This window comes from Manis pentadactyla, chromosome 4 (assembly GCF_030020395.1).
Source record: "Manis pentadactyla isolate mManPen7 chromosome 4, mManPen7.hap1, whole genome shotgun sequence".
Lineage (NCBI taxonomy): Eukaryota > Metazoa > Chordata > Mammalia > Pholidota > Manidae > Manis > Manis pentadactyla.
Genome location: NC_080022.1, coordinates 27,151,360 through 27,172,710, shown reverse-complemented (window position 1 = coordinate 27,172,710; position 21,351 = coordinate 27,151,360). Strand labels below are relative to the sequence as shown.

At 39.0% G+C, this 21,351-nt stretch overlaps 1 protein-coding gene across 1 annotated transcript in view; it reads left to right on the top strand.

Moving 5' to 3' along the window:
* The window catches only part of PSMB2 (proteasome 20S subunit beta 2), a 28,662-nt gene extending 8,223 nt beyond the window's left edge, over nucleotides 1–20,439 (top strand). The window contains exons 4-6 of the mRNA XM_036911931.2: nucleotides 16,501–16,663; nucleotides 18,099–18,148; nucleotides 20,205–20,439. Of these exons, the coding sequence (XP_036767826.1) occupies nucleotides 16,501–16,663; nucleotides 18,099–18,148; nucleotides 20,205–20,312 (321 nt within the window). The 3' untranslated portion in view covers nucleotides 20,313–20,439. The remainder of the gene's footprint in view (nucleotides 1–16,500; nucleotides 16,664–18,098; nucleotides 18,149–20,204) is intronic.
* The last annotated feature ends 912 nt before the right edge of the window (nucleotides 20,440–21,351 follow it).

Sequence of the window (21,351 nt, the reverse complement as noted above, 5' to 3'; positions counted from 1 at the left end):
TATTTGCACAGTTGTACCAGTTGGCACAGGAGTATTATTTGGGGTCAGCTAGTTACCATGCCTAATTTTGTGTCCATAACTCAAAAAAGTGTTTGATTTGCAGTTTGTGTGTGTGTTTGTGGGTGGCATTTGGTTGAGAGGACATTTGTCACAGAGTATCTAATGCATTTTATGTAAACTGGTTCTTTAAGATGCAGGCAGTTAGCCCAGTCTTTTGAATCAGACTACCTGAGTTTAAATCTTCGCTCACTGACTTACTAGCTGTGTGTCATTAGACAAATTCCCAGCTTAATTTTGCTTCTTACAAAATAATGATACCTACTTCACAGAATTATTACAAAGATTAAGTGAGGTAATTGTGCAAAGCTGTTAACTCAGTGTGTGACATGTGTAACTAAGCAATAAATCACTTTTGTTTTTGTGCTGCTATTGCTCTTTGGTTGAAGAAGCAGTTTAATACCTATTAAGTTAGGTTACTGTGGTAGATTCTTTGTTGTGCTATTTTAGTTGATCTGCTATAAAGAGGGGGATATAAAAACTACTGATACTGGTAGGGAAAGTAGAAATAAACCAACACTGGTCATCTGTTATGTGCTAGGCTTTGTTTGAGGTTGACACAGTCCAGTATGATAGCCACTAGTCATATGTAGCTATTTAAATTAAAATTAAATAAAATTTAATATTCAGTTCCTGGATAAGTTCCTTGGACTTTGAATGAGAAACAAACTTTTGTTTTGGTTAAAATTTTGGTTCGTCAGTCACAGCAACCACTTTTCAAGTGCTCAGTAGCCACATATGGCTAATGGCTACCATATTGGACGTTGTCGATACAAATCATTTTCCTTATCATAGTAAGTTCTCTTGGCAGTGCTATTCTAGATACCTTACTTAATGTTTATTTTGATACCATAAAATGAGTGTTATCCCCATTTTACTTACAAGAATACTAAGGCTGGATAATAGGTTAAGTATTTCTCTTGTGTGTCCAAGTATATCTAAGGGATGTATATAGCCTGTAACTTCAAATGCCATACTTTTTCATACAATCTATTATAGTTACTGGACTAAGGTACCAGTATGTTTGTGCATTTGGGAAAGCATGAAACGTTCAGTTTATTAAAAGGTCAAGATCTCCACATAGGATCATATAGATAAGGTATAAATACATGCCTGTTTTAGGTGTTCAGTAAATATTGGCTGAGTAAATGTCACCCAGCTAGATTCACATAGACCACTGGAAATCTTACTGTGCATTTATACATTGGAAGGGAATTTTATTAAAGTATTGTTAATGAATAGTTGTTACTTCTCCATGTAAGAAAGATAAAAGAGATCAGCAGGAAGAGAAGAAAAGAGACACCGAGATTGGGGAAAAAGTCAGGAGCCTTCATTGTAGTGTTTACTTAGATGTATGTGTACATTTAAGTTGGTCTGCCCCTGGCTGTAGCTAAAGGAGCAGAAAACAGACTTGTTAGGCTTCTGCACCATGAAGCCCTGGAGGGAAACCCAAAGCCTAATAACCACTGCAACTAAACCCAACCCCAGGTCTGGCCCCCTAAGCGTAAATCTCACATATGAACCCCAGCTTTGAACAGGCCTCTCTGAGCATGGGATTTGGAGGCAGGCCTACCAGAGTTCCAGCTTCTTTGGTATGAACTAGTTTGTATAGTCTTGATTAAGTTATTTGTTTGCTGAGGCTCCCTTTCTTCAGCTGTTAAGAAGGAAGGAGTGATTAAATGTGGCAAATTATGACAACTGAGATTAACCATTGATTTAATAAAATATGCTTTGAATGAGTGAATGATACCTCCCTGGGAAAATAGTATTTAAAAAGCAACTGCATCATTAAAAAACTGCTATTTAGATTTTGAACAGGATGATTTTGAAAATTTTGTAATGACTTGCAGAGTTTACATGGTGCTTGTTTAAATTCCCTTTATGATTTGAATAATAGGCTATAGGAGGGAGGGTTATAAGTAATGGGACCATTTATGCTTGAAATGAGTTTTGTAGCACATTTGGTGCAGATCATCCAAATGCCCTAAAATTACATTATTTTCTACAGTATCTCCATTTGTACATATGTGGAGAGGGAGGTGTGAATCAGCCAAATCTGATATCCTTGAGGAATGTGGAGTTTGTGGCTTAGAGTAGAAAGCTAGCCTCCACGGTGTGTAATCTTCAGGGCTTTACTACTCCTGGTACTTACTGGCCAAAGTGTTTTCATAGGACCTTGTCTGAAGTTCTTGGTGAGCCTTTGGTAATTAATGTTTTTATAGGTCTGTATTTGTAAGTGCTTAGCAAATAAACAGTAGAAATAATGAATTGGGCAAACATCAGCCAGACTGGTGTAGTGATTTTCAAACTTTATTCTATGAAGCTGCCTCAGGAAACTTTCCAAGGAAAACCAGTGTGGCAAAACTTTAACTCTTCTTCATATTGATCAGCTCAACTTTTAGCTATTTTCTATATTGGCACTCCTTAAAAGCTTTTATTTGAAAAAGTGGCCTCATTGTCCCCTTCCCACCAAAATTTGAAAACTGGTGATATAGTTGAAAGAGACCTGCTCCAGGAGTTTTAACACTAGCTCTCCTGTGAGCTAGTTGAAAAACCTTGGAAAAAAGGGAGAATATGGATAATTTTATGGTTTCTTCTAGCCTCCAACTAGTATAATTTAAAGATCTGATGTCAAGACTATAACTAGACATGAATTTATTTTTCCAGTGAAGGGGAAAAAATATGAAGAAAAGAATTTCAGTTATGAAATCATTTGCAGAAGTGATCATGTCTTGTCCCAGCACCGTGGCCTGAATTTGAGTGTGTTGGGTCTGGCTAATAGCAGGCATGTATAGTGTGCGCCTGTCCCAGAAGAATCCTGTTACTTTGAGCCTTTTACTCTGACCATTAGAGTTTTTGTCCTCTTGCCTTTGGTGGCTGGCATGAAGACATCATTTATTTATAGGTGTCAGTGAGGTCATGTGACCTTGTGAACAGATGGCCCAGGTGAAACCTTGACTTTGCAGGTCTTGTCCCTTAAACACAACCAACCATTTGTTACATGTGATTAAAATGTCACTAACAAGGGTAATTTCACATGCTTTTTGGCAAATGTGGTTAGCAGGATGTGACATGACACAGCGCTGCCTTCATCCTCCATGTGCCATCTCCCTTGAGGCCTCATCTCCCCTGCTCACCCCCATCTCACCCATGCCCAGGCTTGCCTTCCAGCTCACCTGCTCCAGATGGGCGGCACAGTGGGAGGACACTGGCAAAGGCAGATGTGTTTATTTTCCGGAGACAAAATGTTGTGCTGCTGCAGATGGCAGTGCCTTGGAGCAAATGGCAGCCTTTGACACCGCTGCCACACAGCCTGGGCATCCTGACAAACAGATCTAGCTTACTTTTGGTGATGGGGAAATTGAAAAAAGTCAAGGTGTTCATCATGAAACTCATGGAATTTCAGTGCAAGCAGCAGTTCTTTTAGACCTGAAGAGCAGTTTTCTCTCCCACCAGACCCCAGCTAGCTAGTCAGTTAACTGGATTTTCACCATGGGCCAGGAGTTATAAGTCTGTTAATTACTTTAGTCTCCTAGCCTTAATAGGACATAAAGTAAAAACTGAGTACAAAAGGTTACATTTAAATGGATATTCAGTGGTACTGCAAAGCACATGTGCACCCCAGGTCACATCTTACAGGAGCCTTTTAGGATTGAGGGTGCTCTTGTCTGCCCCACTGGAGATACCCCTGTTCTATTTTTAGTGGTCATTTTGATTATCCAAAGGCCCAGGGACAGATGTGCCTTGAAGCTGAGATGCCTTAATTAATATGACCACACTTTGAGCTTACAGTGTTTTTCTACCAAGAATAATAAGAATTCTGACAGCTGCCCTTTTAAGCAGGTTGCATGCAGTCATTAGGGCTTGACTAAGTACGTTAGGAAGACAAAGACTTGGATGTTGAATCATTACACTTACTAGTCTCCTAAGAAAAGATTGCTTAAAAAGATCCTTTGAAAGTTACTGGGTTTATTAGGAAACCTATTTTCCCCCTTCTTTTTTTTTTAAAATATGTGCTGTTTTTCCCAGCCCTAGTGCTGATAGAGTTAGGAGTTTGCAGGTGTAAAGTCCTCCCGCCCTCTTTCCCATCTCTCTCCAGGGGGTTGTATGTGAGAAGGTGTTGCTTTCTCACTCAGAGAGCATATATGTGCTACCCTGTTGGATGCCTGCTGCGAGCAGAGAGAACCCCTGTTCTGGTTGAATGGAATGAGCTTATTGGGTGGCCGAGATTGTGCAACTCCATAACACCAACCTTTAACTTACAGGATCTTTTCTACCCCCAGTGGGGGTGAAGCAATATAGGTAATAGGTCTACATTTGTATTGTTTTGAAACTTCTGTCTTGAAAATTATGTAGTTTCCTATTAAGGTGTGGTTTAAGCCACGAGTAGCAGAGTACTGTGTCTATTAGGAAAAACATGCTTTTTAAAAAAAATGTTTCGAAGTGCAGATTTACCCCATCTTTTAAGATTGCTTTAAACCAGGATCCTGGCCTATGTGGGCCTGCTGTCACAGGTACAAATACACTCTGGCATCTTGGAGCCTCTTTATCTGCCCTGGCCCAGGATCATGCAGGGATATGAATTCAGTGGCTGATCACAAAATCTCCATGAGGTTTTCTTTATTCTGTCTCAAAAAACAGTTATGTAAAATGACAGACAGTGGCAAGTCTTTGGAGGGTTAAAGAGTTACAGATGTATTCACTCTATTTATTAAGTTGTACTTAGATATTTTAGGCACCTTTATATTATGTGTTACTTCACAAAAAGTTGAAGAAAATAAAAAGGAAGAGTAAAAGGTCAGGAAAGCATAACATTTTTTAAAAATTTAAAAATGAAAAAAATAAGTTCAGATTTACCATTAGTTTTGACTAGAGATAATAGAGCTAAAAGGATTAACTAAATTGGAAGAAAAAGGGAAGGGAAAGAAAAATAATCTTTGAATCTTTTTGAACTGAAATAACCTGCCAGAATTCCACATTTCCCTTTCTGATGCCTCCTAACGTATGTGGTTTCTTTCAGGTGAGAAGTTCGTAGGTGCTGATAGGTGTTGATTCAGCAAATCTACAGCCTGCATTGTCCGTGGGGCTGAGAAAACAGAGGTGCAAAGCTCAGTGTTTTCCTTCAGATGCGGAAATAGAGAAGCAAACAGTCAATTTTACTGCAGAGTGACAAGTACTGTATGACAGTAGCCATACATATAGATAGGTGCTCTGGGAACAGAGCCTAACCTGAGCCTTGAAGGATAGATGGCATTAAAGGCATAGATGAAACAAAAGGGGAAGACCAAGTGCAGACCAAGGAGATGTGTGAGAGAGTTTATTGGATTAGGCACAGTGCTTTTCTAATGTTTGAGGTGGGTATAAATAGTTTTCTGAGCTTTCTACTCCTAATTTTTTATCTGTTTTAACAAGTGCAGTACTGTATACCAGTTAAGGCTCCATTGATTGAAAAAAATACATAAAGACATTTACATAGTTTTTACTCTGTATACTACATAAATAAAATCTACAATCTAAAGTAGCTTGTTAAATACAGCTGAGATTTTTAGGGGAATGATAAGGGATTGAATTGGAGAGGTGGTCCATGTTATGTAGATCAATAAAAAAGCTTTATGCTAAAAGCAGTGGAGCTCTCTGGAAGTTTATTGGCTAAGAGGGATTAGCATGATCCGGTGAATTTGGGTTAGAGCACTGGCTACTCTTCTCTGGTGGAGCATTTGGGGAAAGAAGGAGGAAGCAGGGAGACCAATGAGCTTCATGCTCCATATCCATTGAAGAGGTAGGAGTGACTTGTCTTGGACTTGGACTGTTCATGGGGAGCACCGTGTTCTAGTAGAAGAGCTCCTAAATAATCTTTTCCCCAGAGGTTCCTTAGTATATCTAGTTGCTGTGGACATCTGAAAACATACACAATCATAGTCTTAAATAGTCTTTTCTAGCAGACTTAATCTTACTAACTTAGGGAGATGAATCACCTCTAATACTCAGTGTTGATAGATATTGACAGGCATGTTTAGCATGTACAACTTAATATATGCCCTGTGGTGTACAAAGCATGGCTTCTGCACTTGAATTTTTTGAGAACTGACTTAAAGATATGTGAGGTCTTAAATTTTTCCTGGAAATTGCCAGCTCATGAAAAAAAGAGAATTCAAATGGCCTTGTTGCAGGCATGGTGTGTTGGTTTTACCATTGCACAATCAGCAATTTTATTTTGATGTTATTTGGAAGAAAGCAGTATTTTTGATTAGCAAGTAAAATTAATGTAGAAAACAAATACTGTGTTAACTAGTTGGTATAATAAGGCATCTGTGCCATGTTGCATTTTAACTCATTAAATTTCTAAACTTCTAATTACTATAAGCTTACAACTTTAATAGGAGAGAACTGCTCAAACTTGGGGTTAGTGATGGCTTTAGAGAAGTAAAATTTACAGAAATAGAGGAATTGTTGAAGGGAAACTTTAAAATCTAGTTTTGCTAAAAATATATACAACATATACAATATTGAAACATACACAATCTTTAGTGGTATTTTTGCTCCTAAAATTAGATTCAGTTTACATTTATTGGACACCTACTTACTAGGCCTTCTTCCAGAAGTTTTTTTTTAGGGACTTCTTTTTTTACTATTATTATTATTATTATTATTATTATTTGGTATCATTAATATAAAATCACATGAGCAACATTGTGGTTACTAGATTCCCCCCATTATCAAGTCCCCACCACATACCCCATTACAGTCATTATCCATAGTAAGATGCTGTAGAGTCACTACTTGTCTTCTCTGTGCTATACTGCCTTCCCCGTGTACCCGCCTACATTATATATGCTAATCATAATGCCCCTTATTCTCCTCCCTCCCTTCCCACCTACCCTCCCCAGTCCCTTTCCCTTTGGTAACTGTTAGTCCATTCTTGGGTTCTGTGAGTCTGCTGCTGTTTTGTTCCTTCAGTTTTTGCTTTGTTCTTATCCTCCACAGATGAGTGAAATAATCGGTACTTGTTTTTCTACGCCAGACTTATTTCACTGAGCATAACACCCTCTAGCTCCATCCATGTTGTTGCAAATGGTAGGATTTGTTTTCTTCTTATGGCTGAATAATATTCCATTGTGTATATGTACCACATCTTCCATCTTCTTTATCCATTCATCTACTGATGGACACTTAGGTTGCTTCCATTTCTTAGCTATTGTAAAAAGTGCTGTGATAAACATAGGGGTGCATCTGTCTTTTTCAAACTGGGCTGCTGCATTCTTAGGGTAAATTCCTAGGAGTGGAATTTCTGGGTCAAATGGTATTTCTATTTTGAGTTTTTTGCGGAACTTCCATACTGCTTTCCACAATAGTTGAACTAGTTTACATTCCCACCAGCAGTGTAGGAGGGCTCCCCTTTCTCCGCATCCTCACCAGCATTTGTTGTTCCTAGTCTTTTCTATGTTGGCCATCCTAACTGGTGTGAGGTGGTATCTCATTGCAGTTTTAATTTGCATTTTCCTGATAATTAGTGATGTGTAGCATCTTTTCATGTGCCTGTTGGCCATCTAAATTTCTTCTTTGGAGAAGTATCTGTTCATATCCTCTGCCCATTTTTTAATAGGGTTATTTGCTTTTTGGGTGTTTAGGCATATGAGTTCTTTATAGATTTTGGATGTTAACCCCTTGTCAGATATGTCATTTATAAATATATTCTCCCATACTGTAGGATGCCTTTTTGTTCTGCTGATGGTGTCCTTTGCTATACGGAAGCTTTTTAGCATGATGTAGTCCCATTTGTTCATTTTTTATTTTGTTTCCCTTGCCCAAGGAGATGCATTCAGGAAAAAGTGGTTCATGTTTATATTCAGGAGATTTTTGCCTGTTTTCTTCTCAGAGTTTTATGGTTTCATGACTTACATTCAGGTCTTTGATCCATTTTGAGTTTACTTCTGTGTATGGGGTTAGACAATAATCCAGTTTCATTCTCTTGCATGTAGCTGTCCAGTTTTGCCAACACCAGTTGTTGAAGAGGCTGTCATTTCCCCACTTCTTCCAGGAGTTTTAACACAGATAAGCACTTTTCATTCCTCACAGCTGTCAGGCAAGCAGTACTATCCCCCACCTTCAGATGGGACACTTGAAGTTCCAAGGCCAAGTAACTATCTGAAAAACACAAATGTAAAGTGTTAAAGCCACATTTGATCTTGGGTCTTCATTCTTTTTTCACAAAAGCACATGCCTGTTTTATGACTTACAGCACTTAAAACCATAGTTTATTCAAGTAATAATTGAAAGGTGTTCTGCTTTTTAAGTTTAAAATGTTGGTTGTGAATGCAGTAATGTTCCTTAAGTTAAGTTGGGGAACTCAACCAGTATAAGAATTTTTGCCAGTGTGTTAAGCAAAGACACTTGAACAGGAGCTGATCATTATTACAGAAACATAAAGAGAATTTTTATATTATGATTTTGCATCTAGCATCAAATACACACACCACATACACTTTCAGACAATGGGTTAAGGTGGAAAAAAGGAAAAGGGATGCCTTGGTTAGACAGTCTCATTTTCAGGGTGTTTCTTTGATTTTGTCTTGGGCTTCTGAAAATCAAAGGTTTGCTTCCCTTGAGACATGCTTGTCTCCTTATTTCTCAAGTTAGTGAGAATTTGCAGACATGGGCTGGTTTGTTTTTTAGTGCTACAAATGATAAATGTATCTGAAACAGGACAGAACAAGGTAAGTCAGGTGGTCATTTTAATTTACCTCCCTATTGTGAAGCTCAGTATGGTGTTCTGATTCCAGTCAGTTTAAACTCATACTTTTTTTCAGTCACAGAATTAAGAGGAAACTGGTTTCAACTTCCGACTTCATACCTCTTTTTTTCCCCCTCTGAGTGGCAACAGTAGATAACAAGACTGGTCTCATCTGGTGATCATGAAGGAGAAAAGTCCAGTTTCTTCTTAGTTCCCCAGAACAGCTCTTGTAAGCTTGGAAGTTCACAGTCTTAGAGATTAGCCTCTCTGCTTCTTCTCTTTTCTTCCACTTCTTCCCCTGCTTTCTCTCTCCAGACCTCCCTCTCATCCCTTTCTCACTCACACTCTCCCTTCCCTACTGAGTCACTTGCACTTCCCCACAGCTGCTCTGTGTTCTCTAGTATTTTGCCTTTGCCCACTCCACCACTTCGCTGGTCATTCTCCCCTGAATGCACTTCCACACTTCCCAAATGGCTAACTCTTAATTGTCAGCTAAGACTCAGTTCAGCATCTTTCAGGGAAACTTTCTCCCTACTTGCCCACACATATATGTCACCCTCAACTTTGTGCTGTCACGGCTATCTAGGAATACCTCTGCCGCAGTGTCCTGTTGTAATTGTTTCCTTTACCATCTTCCGCTTGTGAGCATAGAAATGCGTGTTTGTGTAAATAAAACTTCCTAACTGGCTAGCTCTTCATTAAGTCTCATGATTTGGGCTGTATACTCTTTTTCTCTTTCCAGCTGCTTCTGGACAGCTCAGTTCAATCTCATTGGGTCCAAATTGAGTTTTTTACATTTTGCTGTACCATCTTTCCCCTTACTGAGCATCCTCTTAACTCCTCTTTCTTCCCCGTCTTTTATTCAACTAGTTATTAATTTCTATCAGTTCTATCAGTTCTACCTTCCAAGTGCATCTCATATTCCATATCTCCCTCCTCCATCCCTACTGTTTCTGCTGTGTTCTAAGACATGAAAAAGTCTTGGAATGGCAGGGGAATAGGATTGGTTTTCACTGCCTCCATGGTTTACATGCCAAAATTCATATTCTTTAATATGTGAAGCGAATAACAGCATTGTCCCAGTTCCTGTCATCCCACTTCCTCTCTGCTTCCTAGTGAAATCACTTAATTCACTAGGTAGACATGTCCCATATTCACTAATGCCCAAACTTCCTTTACCTTCACATATGCTGTTTCTTCCATTTGGAATGCTCCCTACTCCTGTCTACCTTGTGACCTCCTTCCAGATCCAGGCTTTTGTCTTTATCACCTGGCATAATACTTCTCGCATAGTAAATGCTAAATAACATTTATTGAATTTATAATATATTCATATTCCAAGTGCAAAAGTCTATCTGCATTGTTGTCTCAGAGAGCTCTTGCAGAATTTTGTTGAAGCATTTTATAAACTGGGTGTATTTGTACTTAGGGTATGGTCACCATTTTTAATAGAAAAAGAGATCAATGGGTTTCCTTAAGGAGGACTTTGTCAAAGAGGATTAAAGTCAGGGTACAAATTACTTTGTACTGCTTAGACATTACAGATAGATACTCTTCACCAGCCTCATTCCCATCCACTAGAACCATAATCTTTTAGAGCTGGAAAAGGTACTTACATTGTAAGGACAATTGAAAGTTGCTGAAATCTTTGAGATTTTATTTTTAAGTGTTTGAAATACTGAACATTGCAATTTCAATATAGGTACAGTCTTTCTTTAATTAAAATGGCAAAACTGACATTGAAAAATTTAAATTATACCACTAAACCCACACAAAACACATAGCTAGCAAGTTCTTTTGGCTATTGGAAACAAGCTCCTAATTCAGAATTCAGAGCACCAGTGTAAGAAAATAATAATTGATCTGTTTTGTTTATTAGTTGAAAATTGGACATTGGCAAAGCACTTAAGGTGTTGGTATCTGTTTATCATCACAGGTATTTATTGAGTACCTACTACATGTCTTACATAGTTTTACACCCTTTAGAGGAGACATAATGGTCTGACATTAAACCTGCCCTTTTCAAATTTAAAATATTATTGGTCATATAAGATGTGATATATGAAATAATAATGGGTGCTGGTATGCAAAATAATACATTCTGAAATATTTGAGTGTGAAACTGACATTTACATATTGAATCATAAATTCACACTGATTTCCATTTTGTAGAGGCTTCATGGTTTCCTAGAAAAGCACAGAAGACTTGGAATCAGAAGCCTGAATTCTGGTCCTGACTTTGACGCTAATTAGTCAGGTTTAGTGTAGTTTAGGGCAAGTCACTGTCCCCTCTTTGAATTTAAGTCCCTATATTTGTAAAAGGGATGTTGGATAAACTGGTTGAGTTTTAGATCCCTTCCAATTTTATAAACTGCATTTTTGTGAAATACCAAAGGTGGAGTTTTAGGCAGCTTTGACAGTCGGTTGTATAACAAGAACTAGCAGGCACTGTTCTCTTCAGAGCCCAGTCTCTGTTTAGTGTATTTAGAAGTCTGTTTATTAAAACACTGTCATCACTAGACAAACTCCTTTGTCCCATTGATGGCTCTGCATCTCCTTGCAAATTACTAACCCTGCAGGAATGGAAGAATACCTTGCACACTGCTTAACATTCCAAGGTGGGGCACATTGCAAAAGAAGCTGCACCATTCTCCAAGGCACCTCACTTCTAGGACGGCATCCTATTCAATTAGAGGTGGCAAAGGCTGGCCTAGCTCCAAGGGAAGACTGTCAATTCCTCTCTTTTTCTGTGTCCACGCTCCGCAGGATGCTTCCTCACGCCCACTCTCTCCCCCTTGCTGTGACTTTGGCTTCCGCCAGATGTCACACCGCTGCTTGTCACCGCCCAGACTCTCGTCGCTAATTTTGTTGTTTCAGAGTATTTATCACAACTGTTCTCTTCAGCTGTAAAATTTATGGAATTTCACACTCTTCTTAATCACTACAGTGTTTATTTTTCATGAGAGAGGGGATGTACAAGGAGTTGTATGCACACGAATTGGAGGGCGAAAAATGCTCCCTTTAAAATTTTTTCTTTATTATATACAACTTCAGTAGTCATGTTGGTATTTGCACTGCAAACTGTTGATGGTGATCCTTAAGGCCCATTGGACAGAGAATGTCTCAGCTAAATGTGTTTAGGTTCATTTACTGGATGGATATTTAAGTTAGTAAAAAAATTATATATAATACAGTCTTAGCCTTTGCTGGGCAAGATGCCTAGACATATAAGATACAGTTACGGGTACCTTGTAACTTTGTTTCATTCCCTAGACTTGCTGTCTAAAGGATTAGAAGAGTAGAGACAACCAAAGACTAGATAACTTTGTAAAACAAGGTCCTTGGCAATTCTGTCAACGCTAATGATTGATTAGTGTTCCCATTTCCCCAGAATAATTGGCAAATTCTCACATGTAATACTGATAATGGGAAAGAAGGGAATTGATGAAAACATAGTTAGAAAATGAGCCTTAGCATTCAGGATGGACATACCTGCAAAGGTAGAAATAGCATGAAGTTACAGTTGACCCTTGAGCAACACAGGTTGGAATTGCACAAATCCACTTATACACTAATTTTTTTTTCAGTAAATATATTGAAAAATTTTTGGAGATTTGCAACAATTTGAAATTTTTTCTTTTAATTTAGCTTTTCTTTTAATTTAGCTTTTTTTTAGTCTATAGTATATACAACATACAAAATTAATTGACTGTATGTTATTGGTAAGGCTTCTAGTCAACGGTAGGTTATTAGTAGTTGAGTTTTTGGGGAGTCAAGAGTTATATATGGATTTTTGACTGTGCGGGATAGGAGTGTGGTCAGTGCCCCTGCCCCCAGTATTGTTCAAGGGTCAACCATACTTAATAAATGGTAATTTATTTTCCAAATCTGAATGTAGAGGTGTTTTTTTTTTTTTTTTTTCAGGCTTCCCGAAAATCTCTGTGTCTCTGTGTCTCTGTGTCTCGATGCCTATGTCAATGTCAACATAGATTAGGGTAGGTTGGCTGTGACGTAGATAAGCTCTGTGTCAATGCTTGTGAATGTTTTTGACAACACCATCACTTTAGGGCCCCTGAAAAGAGTCTGGGAAGGAAAGAGGAGGAAACTATCATTTACTGCAATTCTACCATGTGTCAAGCAGTATGCTAGGCACTTTTTATAAACATCCTTCTGTATCCCTTTATGACGACATGTACGAGGAATTTATTTTGTATTTCAGTGCCAGGAGTAGATGGACTTCTCCTGAGTACTTGCCCTGTTTATTTCATGAGTACTGTGAACTTTATAGATAACTGTTTCTCCCCAGTATCATCAAGCCTTGACTACATTTTAGGCACTATGCTTATCATTTATATGTATTATCTCTTTGAATCTTGACTGTAGCTCTTTTTTAGTAAGTATTATTCTCATGTTTTCAATGAGAACACAAAAATCCAGAGAAGTGACTAACTTTTCTAAAGCCACATATGTGGTAATATAGTGAGATTTTAAACTCGGGTCTAACTCTCCAGTGTAGCCCATTTGTTTCTTCCTGAGATACTTATTTATACTATTATTCTCCCCTTTATTCAGGTCTAAATGCCTGACCTGTATCCTAAATTTTTCTATACTTAGCAACCCATGTCTAAAGGGAGATAGAAAGAGAAGAACCCAGGGGTCTAGCAAAAAGCAACAATATATGTACATTCAGAGAAATGCTGGCAGTTTATTTAAACTTGGAACCAGTTCTCAGAAGTAAGACCTATCATTTTCTGACATTTTAGTGATTTTCTTAATTTTTCTTGTGATACTAGCTTTAGCCTCATATATATTAAAACGTGTAATGCTTTCTGCTATGATTATTATTCAGCAAATATTTATTGAGCATATACTGTATGCTTGTACATCATTGAACAAGCCAGACATGATTCTGCCTTCATAGAGCTTATAATCAGTATAAATATTTGAGAAGGTGGTATAAATTTTACACATACTAATATTTCCCTTATTACACCACAAGCAGTTAACATGTGTATGATGTAAGAACAGCACAAAATTGAATGGCTTGGAATTTGTCTCATTCCAGGAGAATAGTAGTAATCAAGAATATGAAGGACTGTAACAGTTAAGAAACCCATAACTATATGGCTTTGTCACTTTTTGATATTTGGAACTATTTTTATTTAAAAAATTTTTTATATTGAGTATATGTACCAAAATGCACAAATCTTAGTGTACAGCTCAGTGAATTGGATTTGTCACTTTGAATGCCATGATTCTGAGAGGAGCAAGAGAGTGACAGTACACAAGACCTTATTTGAAATTTTAAAAAACTGGTGTGAGCCAGAGATCTTTGATGGAGCATTGTCAGAAGAATTTCAGAAACTGCAAGTTGTTACACAGATGTATTGATTTAATTAGTCTAGATAACACCATTTATTTATGCTTAAGCATCTCACACATGCAAAAGTTGGTAATTCAGAGTCACACAATAATTTGTGAGTTATCTTATATACCACGTGTTGTAGCTTCTGAATACAACTTTGATGAGTGTGTCAGCTGCTTAAGCATAAATAAGTGATATTATATAGACCAATTAAGCAATACAGTTTGCTTTTGGAATTCTGTTGACATAGTTTCATGGAAAATCTTTTGGTGGTTGCTTTTAAAATCACGTTAATTGTTTTAAACACAGTTCAGTATCATAGGACGGGCAAGATCCTCATTAAAGACACTGTATCTGGGTTCTGCTTATTAGGCCTCTTTGGGTATCTGTGTGGATTGTTAACATGCCATTGCAACTTGATAAAATTGTTTTGATTAACTATGCAATGGGTGTTTTGGCTGTTGATGGAGAAGAGTAGAGTTATCCTCTTAGCAAAAAAGATGAACTTCATTTTGTGATAGGCAAGATAATATATTATTAATTGAGTCTTTTGGGGGGAAGGGAAGTCAGATAGAATCCCCTTGCTATATTTCTCTCTCCTTTTTGCTATTCTAATTTTAACTATCAGAATACCGTGTTATTATATGTCTGCCTGGTTTTACAGTACTGTTTTCACACTTTTAAAATGCTATTAATTAGATATATTTTACATAATTTGAACAGTTTTTTTGTTGTTATTTAAAGTGGTAAGCTATCTAAGGAGGCTGGGATGTAACTAATGTGCTAGCAGTTTAGGTAGCATTTTCTCTTCCAGGGTTTGGGATGCCTCACCTCTATTATTTTTTCTCACCATACTCCCTAGAAGATAGAAAAGGGAAGGATTAATTAACCCAGTTTTACACATAAGGAAGCAGAAGCTCATAAGGGCTAAGTGTCTTGCCTTAGGTCAGACTTACTAAGAACGTAGTTGAAGAATGCAGCAGAGAATTCCAGAGCATAGCAGAGTGTGGCACACTACCCACTGGGAAATGTGATAGGCAAGTAATTATTTTCTCAGAAGACTTGACTACTGCTGGCCAATTTTTACTCCTTTGAGACTATCCACCATCTTATGCCCGTGGCAGAAACTTGTTTGCAGTTTAGGGCTAGTCTTTGGGAGATGTTACTTAGCACAGCTGGCTTAGAATTCCACCTAAGTATATAATTTTTTCCTGTGTTCTTCTAGCATGAGTTCTTCAGGCTACCAAATACCCATGTTGATCAATGTTCAGAGAATGTAAGATGTCTCTTTTAGGACCATTAGCAGTTACTACTTTATGCTCTGTAATAGGGTGCACAAAAGTATTCAATTTCATTTAATGTGCCCTTAACTGAATACATACATTGAGGAATGGGCACGTAACATGGCAAGGCCTGCTCACTATCTTCTGAGGCAAATACAAGAGGAAAAACACATTTTGCAGAGCAAAAGGAAACCATGTTACATGGGAGTCTTACCACTGATGCCTGGGGGAATGTACAGACTGAATTTTACATGGTAAATGACTGAACTGGCATAGAAAAGAATAATCATCCATTTGGTGATGAAGAGCAAGGCAGACTTATTCAAGGTTCTCTGTGGGAACTTGCATTTTTAGATTTTCAGTAATATAAAGAAAGGATACCTATAAATCCAAGTTATAATTACTTTTTATTTGTCTCAGTAAAAATGACTTCTTAGTTATCTTAGGGTAACCTTGTTATATTAGAAAAATGTTAACATTTTGCCTAAATTGACAGTTTTTCTAATGTTATTATGTTTCTTTGTAATTATGGACTTCCATTATTACTGTCTGCATTAAAAGTTTAATGATTTGACTTAAATATTTGAAACCTACCATCCTTCCCCACTCCAACAAGAGTTTTTTCTTTAATAGTGGGACATACTGTTTGCCACTTGATATTTTAGTCCAGGTGCCCAGACTGAGCCTGTTTAGTCTATGGCCTGACACACTGAGAACTGTGTTTGTTGGCTTCAGCAATTAGGAAAGATACAACAGCATCCATGCTTTGCTTTTGAAGTGCCCTTTTAACTTGTTCTGGTCCACAGGCTTTAAGAAGAAAGCAGCCTTTTGTATATCTTAAAGTGCTCTAAATCTCTTTTGTTCAGAGAAATAAGGTGACCTCACTTTATCTCTTACCACACTCTAGGTCTTTTTGATTTCTCTAAATTTTTACTTTCATTATGATTTACTTAGCTGCTGCTATTTTCTTGTTTACCAAGAGTTGGAATGTTCCCATGTGTCATGGGAAAAGATGTTGGTACTATTGCTTCAATCCATCACTTTGCCATGTCTTTCTTTTGCAGACCCCATATCACGTCAACCTCCTACTGGCTGGCTATGATGAGCATGAGGGTCCAGCGCTCTACTACATGGACTACCTAGCAGCCTTGGCCAAGGCTCCTTTTGCAGCCCATGGCTATGGTGCCTTCCTGACTCTCAGTATCCTGGATCGATACTACACACCAAGTAAGTTCCAGCACTCTAGTCAGAGAGTCGTGGTAGAGCCCCATCTTCAACTGTTCCTGGTTTTGTACATTACTCTCTTGGAGATGGGTGGCCAGGGCTTGCACAGAGGATGGAGCCTAAGAAGCACATGCAGGTGCCCTCTAGAAGCTGTTCTCTCCTGCAGATCAGTAGAGTTAATTGAAAAGCTGATTAAAGTCCCTCTTTTGCCAGACAAAATGAGATACTGCTTATTTCCAGAGCCTTGCTTTATTTTAAAGGAGGTTTGAGGTAGTAAAATATATTTCTTCAGCTACAAAAGTTCTGTTTTCCACTCATTTTGCCCTGCCTAGATGCTTATTAGTATCTCAGCTATAGAGAATGAGCAAGTAAACCAAGTGATATGTGCATTTGTTTTGAGTTGGTGAGAATGAACAGGTTCCCAGCCAGACAACAGGATTCCTTTGCTTAAAATATGAAAGCTTTGAAACCCCTAGCCTGGGCCCTTCCGTTGGTTCATATCACCTATTAACTGCCCCCTCCTGCAAGAAAAAGCTGGCTCACTACTTGCCAGTAAACTGTCAGCTTGGCAAAGCTTCCAACATGGATGCTTTGGTCCTAAATTGATCTTCTGGCCCCCATCCTGACCTCAACTTTAGCCACTGTGACCAGCAGGCACTTGGGATTCTTATCTTTTACCGGCTATACAGATGGAGCACAGATAACCACCTCTCTCCTTACCTGCCATTCTTCCCTTATGTACAGTAAAAGTCTGGCTTCTTCATTCCTTTTTTGGTGCTGACCTCTTATTCAGCTTCAGCCACACCAGAGCTTCAGGCCACATCCTGATAAGAAGTAGCCTGGCCTCCTGGTGACTGTTTCTTGATTTGGCATCTGTCAATAATACAGCTGACTGACCCACCAAAATAACCACCAGCCACCCTGAAGCCTAACTGTGTAATATGTCATCCCAGTTTGCCATGGACAGTTATTTTGGTTTCTATTTTATGAGAGTCTCAGCCCCATCCTATGAATTCTCTTTCTATTGTTAAGCTGAGACCCAGCTGGGAAAGTAAGGCTAAACTCTGGCCCTGTCCTCCCTTTCTCTGACTTGCAGCTGGCTAGGGCAGATGGAACTGATTTAAACCCTGGTCTAAAGGGTGTGGGAGAATGAGCTGTAAGAAAGAGGCAGGCCCTGGCCATGGGAGGCAGAATTCTGTCATGCTTACCCTTCTCTGTAACAAATTGATTTGCAATGGCTTCTGGTTGCCAGAGAATTGGGTCTTGGGCACCCTCGACTGCATATGGAATAAGTTTGTTGCAAGTTAGAAGGTAGGAATTTTTTTGTCTTTTCCATTTGTGTGGCATGCTGACCTGAAGAAGTTTGAAACCTAAAGGTTTGACTCACGGAGAGCTGGACTTAACAGTAGCACTACTCAGCTTTTGTGCTTTCTTTCAGCTATCTCACGTGAGAGGGCAGTGGAGCTTCTTCGGAAATGTCTAGAGGAGGTGAGTAGCTCCCGTGGGATTCTGTAAAGAACGCTTCTGAACTCTTTGTTTGCCAATATCATTTCAGTTCCTTGGTTGGATTTTTTTTTTATCCTTGCCAGAAAGTGTAATACCCGCTAACCAGATGTGAAGTCGCTACTAGGGATAGAGTTTGGTGGGTAACAAGCTTATTTTTTTCTCTCAAGGGTCACCTTCCTCATCCATGTCAACTTTACAATTTAGTTACTTTTGTTTTGGGTTTATCCAGACTAGTGATTCTCAAATTTTAGCATGTATAAGAATCATCTGGAGGAAACTTGTTTTATAAAAAAAGAGAAAGAAAGAAAGAAGATGGATTCATATCCATCTTCTCCCCTAACCCCTCCAAGATCCTGCTTTAGTCATCCCAGTATAGAGCCTGAGAATATTTTAACTATCAGTCCCAGGTGACTTTGCTGCAGGTGGTAACTGGGCCATACTTTAAGAACTACTGCCTTATTATACGTGCTCTATCATGGGCCACCTGGAGTTGCCATACTGTCTGCTCCCTTAACAGTGCATGGGTTCTGGAGAGAAAGCCTCCCCTGAGAATTCGGAATGTAGAAGGTAACTAGGAAGCTTTAGGCAGAAGGGAAGAGTAGCCTTCAGTTTGTGAGGCCAGGAACACAGACCACCCATTCCAGTACTGCTGAGAGTCTGAAGCTTTGGGGTATGAATGGAGAATGAGAAGGAAAAGAAAGGGACTCCTTTAGGCTTTTTCATTCTCTTACTGTTCTTACGGCCTGAGGATGAACTTGAATTCATGGTCTAGAAAGACAGGAGGAGGAGAGCAGGTGGGACCCTGAACAAAACATTAGTTTGCTTCTCATGCAAGACTGTCCTTTTCAGTCCGCAGTGCCCCCTTCTCTCTCTTGTCTGTAAATTCCCTTTCCAAAGGAGAAGCTGAGAATAAATTGATGTGCTTAACCATTCATCTGAGAGGCCCTATTAGTCCAGCAGCCCCAAGTGTTGTGAGGGGCTGACAGGAAAAAGCAGCTCCTTGGAATTGGAATATCAAGTGCTTTGAGACTTTATTCCCCATGGATCCTAAAGATGATTATTTTAGAAATCCACATTTCCTTATTATCATCTTTTCTTAATCTTGGAGTTTGTTTCTGAACGTAAGACTCATTGGCCAGAGAAGACCCTGGAAATAGAATGGTTTGTTTCTGCCCAGTCCTCAGCTGTAAAGGAGATGGGAAACATCAAGGGAAGGGGAACTTGGGCCTGGGGAGGTGGACTTCTTGGGGATATGCTCCTAAGGGAGCAGGTAGAGAGTTTTGTACCTTCTCTGTAGAGACTAAGTGAGGTGTCCAGGAAGGGTAGCTAGAGAAGCAAACATTTCATCCAGCTGTGTTCCTCAGTAATCAGCCAGGTTATTAGTGGGACTGTCTACTTCTGTGCACATAGACCTGACTCCTTTGAACAGCTTCTCGGGCAGAGAGCTGTAGGAGTGCAGAGATGCTACTTTAATGAGAGGCCAGTGTGGATTGGAGGAGACAGAAACAGGGTTGTTCCAAGAGCAGTTATGCTCATATCCTTCCCACCATCCCTCCAGCTACACAAACACACTGACACAAACTCAAGTCTTTATAATGTGGGTAGGTGACTGGAACAAACTGTAGAGACCTAGTAGTACATTGCTTTGGTTCAATTGCCCTTTGGTCCTAGGGCAGTCACTCCTTTGTTGGCTTATTATCTTGAGACATTTTAATGGACAAGTCTGTGTTTACCAGGCTGATTGGTAGCAGACTGTTGGGAATAGAGCATTGGATTGCTTTAATTTTTTCATCAGCTGACTGACCAGAGACAAGCTCCCAGCTGCATCTCCCATGTTTACTTAACTACCTTCTAGTCAGCCTCCAGCTGCAGTTTGGGCTTTCCTCAGTGTCCTAGTACTGACTGCCCCACCAGAGTATAAACTCCACAAAAGCAGGGATTTTTATTTGCTTATGTGCCCAGTTCTCTAGCAGAACCTGGCCCATAGTTAGTGCTCAATAAATATTTGTTGACTGATTTCCTTCATGTTTCTCTGCAGCTCCAGAAACGCTTCATCCTGAATCTGCCAACTTTCAGCGTTCGAATCATTGACAAAAATGGCATCCATGACCTGGACAACATTTCCTTCCCTAAACAGGGTTCCTAATGTCATGCCCTCCTTCCCTCTTGCCAGGGAGCTTTTTCTGATGGGCTCCTTTTTTTTTTTCTACTCTTTTGCTGTACACTCTTAATAGATGCTTAATTCAGAATAAACATGAATATGGATAAATTGAGCTCTCTGGCTTGAGTCTTAGTTTACCTAACATCACCTCAGAAAGGAAACAGGAATATCTTCATTAGACTTTTTTCAGGGACTGTCTTTCTTCCTGCCTCTTTCCCGTCATTAAGGCTCTAATTGTCCTTTATCAGCTGACAGCCCCAGCTTCTTTCCCATCTAAGGCTCTCATAGATCTTGCTTGCTAATGTCTCATTCACTCTAAAGCTGTGGTTCTTTTTGCCCCTAAGCTTCATATTTAATTAGTTAATTAATTAGAATAGGTAATACGTGCACTGAGTAAAAAATGCAAACAGTACAAAGACACAAAATGTTTCTCCTGTCCTATGATTTGGTCATCTGCTTCCCTTCCCAGAGGAAACTTCAGCTAATTTCTTATCTGTCCTTGAAGAGATATGCATAAAGCATGCACGCACACATGTGCACATTCACGTGTCCCCTTTTGAAAACATTTAAATGTTCTGCATATTTATTTCACTTAACACTATATTTGAAGTCTTTTAAAATCTGTACATATATAGCTGCCTTATTCTTGTTCACAGTTGCATAATATCTATTAAATTGATGTACAGTAGGCAGTTAACCAGATACCTGTTTTAATTTTTAATCTAGCTTTTTGGGAATGGATAATGTAGTTGTTTTTTGATTGGTGCCACTAAAACAGGTGTTCCTAACTGGGTGCGAGTGTCAGAAGCACCTGGGGAGTTTTCTGTTTCAGTGCACAGAATTAGGCTGCACTTACTCCCAGATTCCAACTAAGGAGGTTTGGAGCCTAGACATAGGAGTATTTTTTAAAGCTTCCCAAGCAATTATCTTCAGTCATGATAACAAACCACTGGACTGAAGTTTCTTTGGAGCAACTATCCTCAAATTTTAGCATGCATCCTGTCCCCCTGACGGCTTTCTGAAA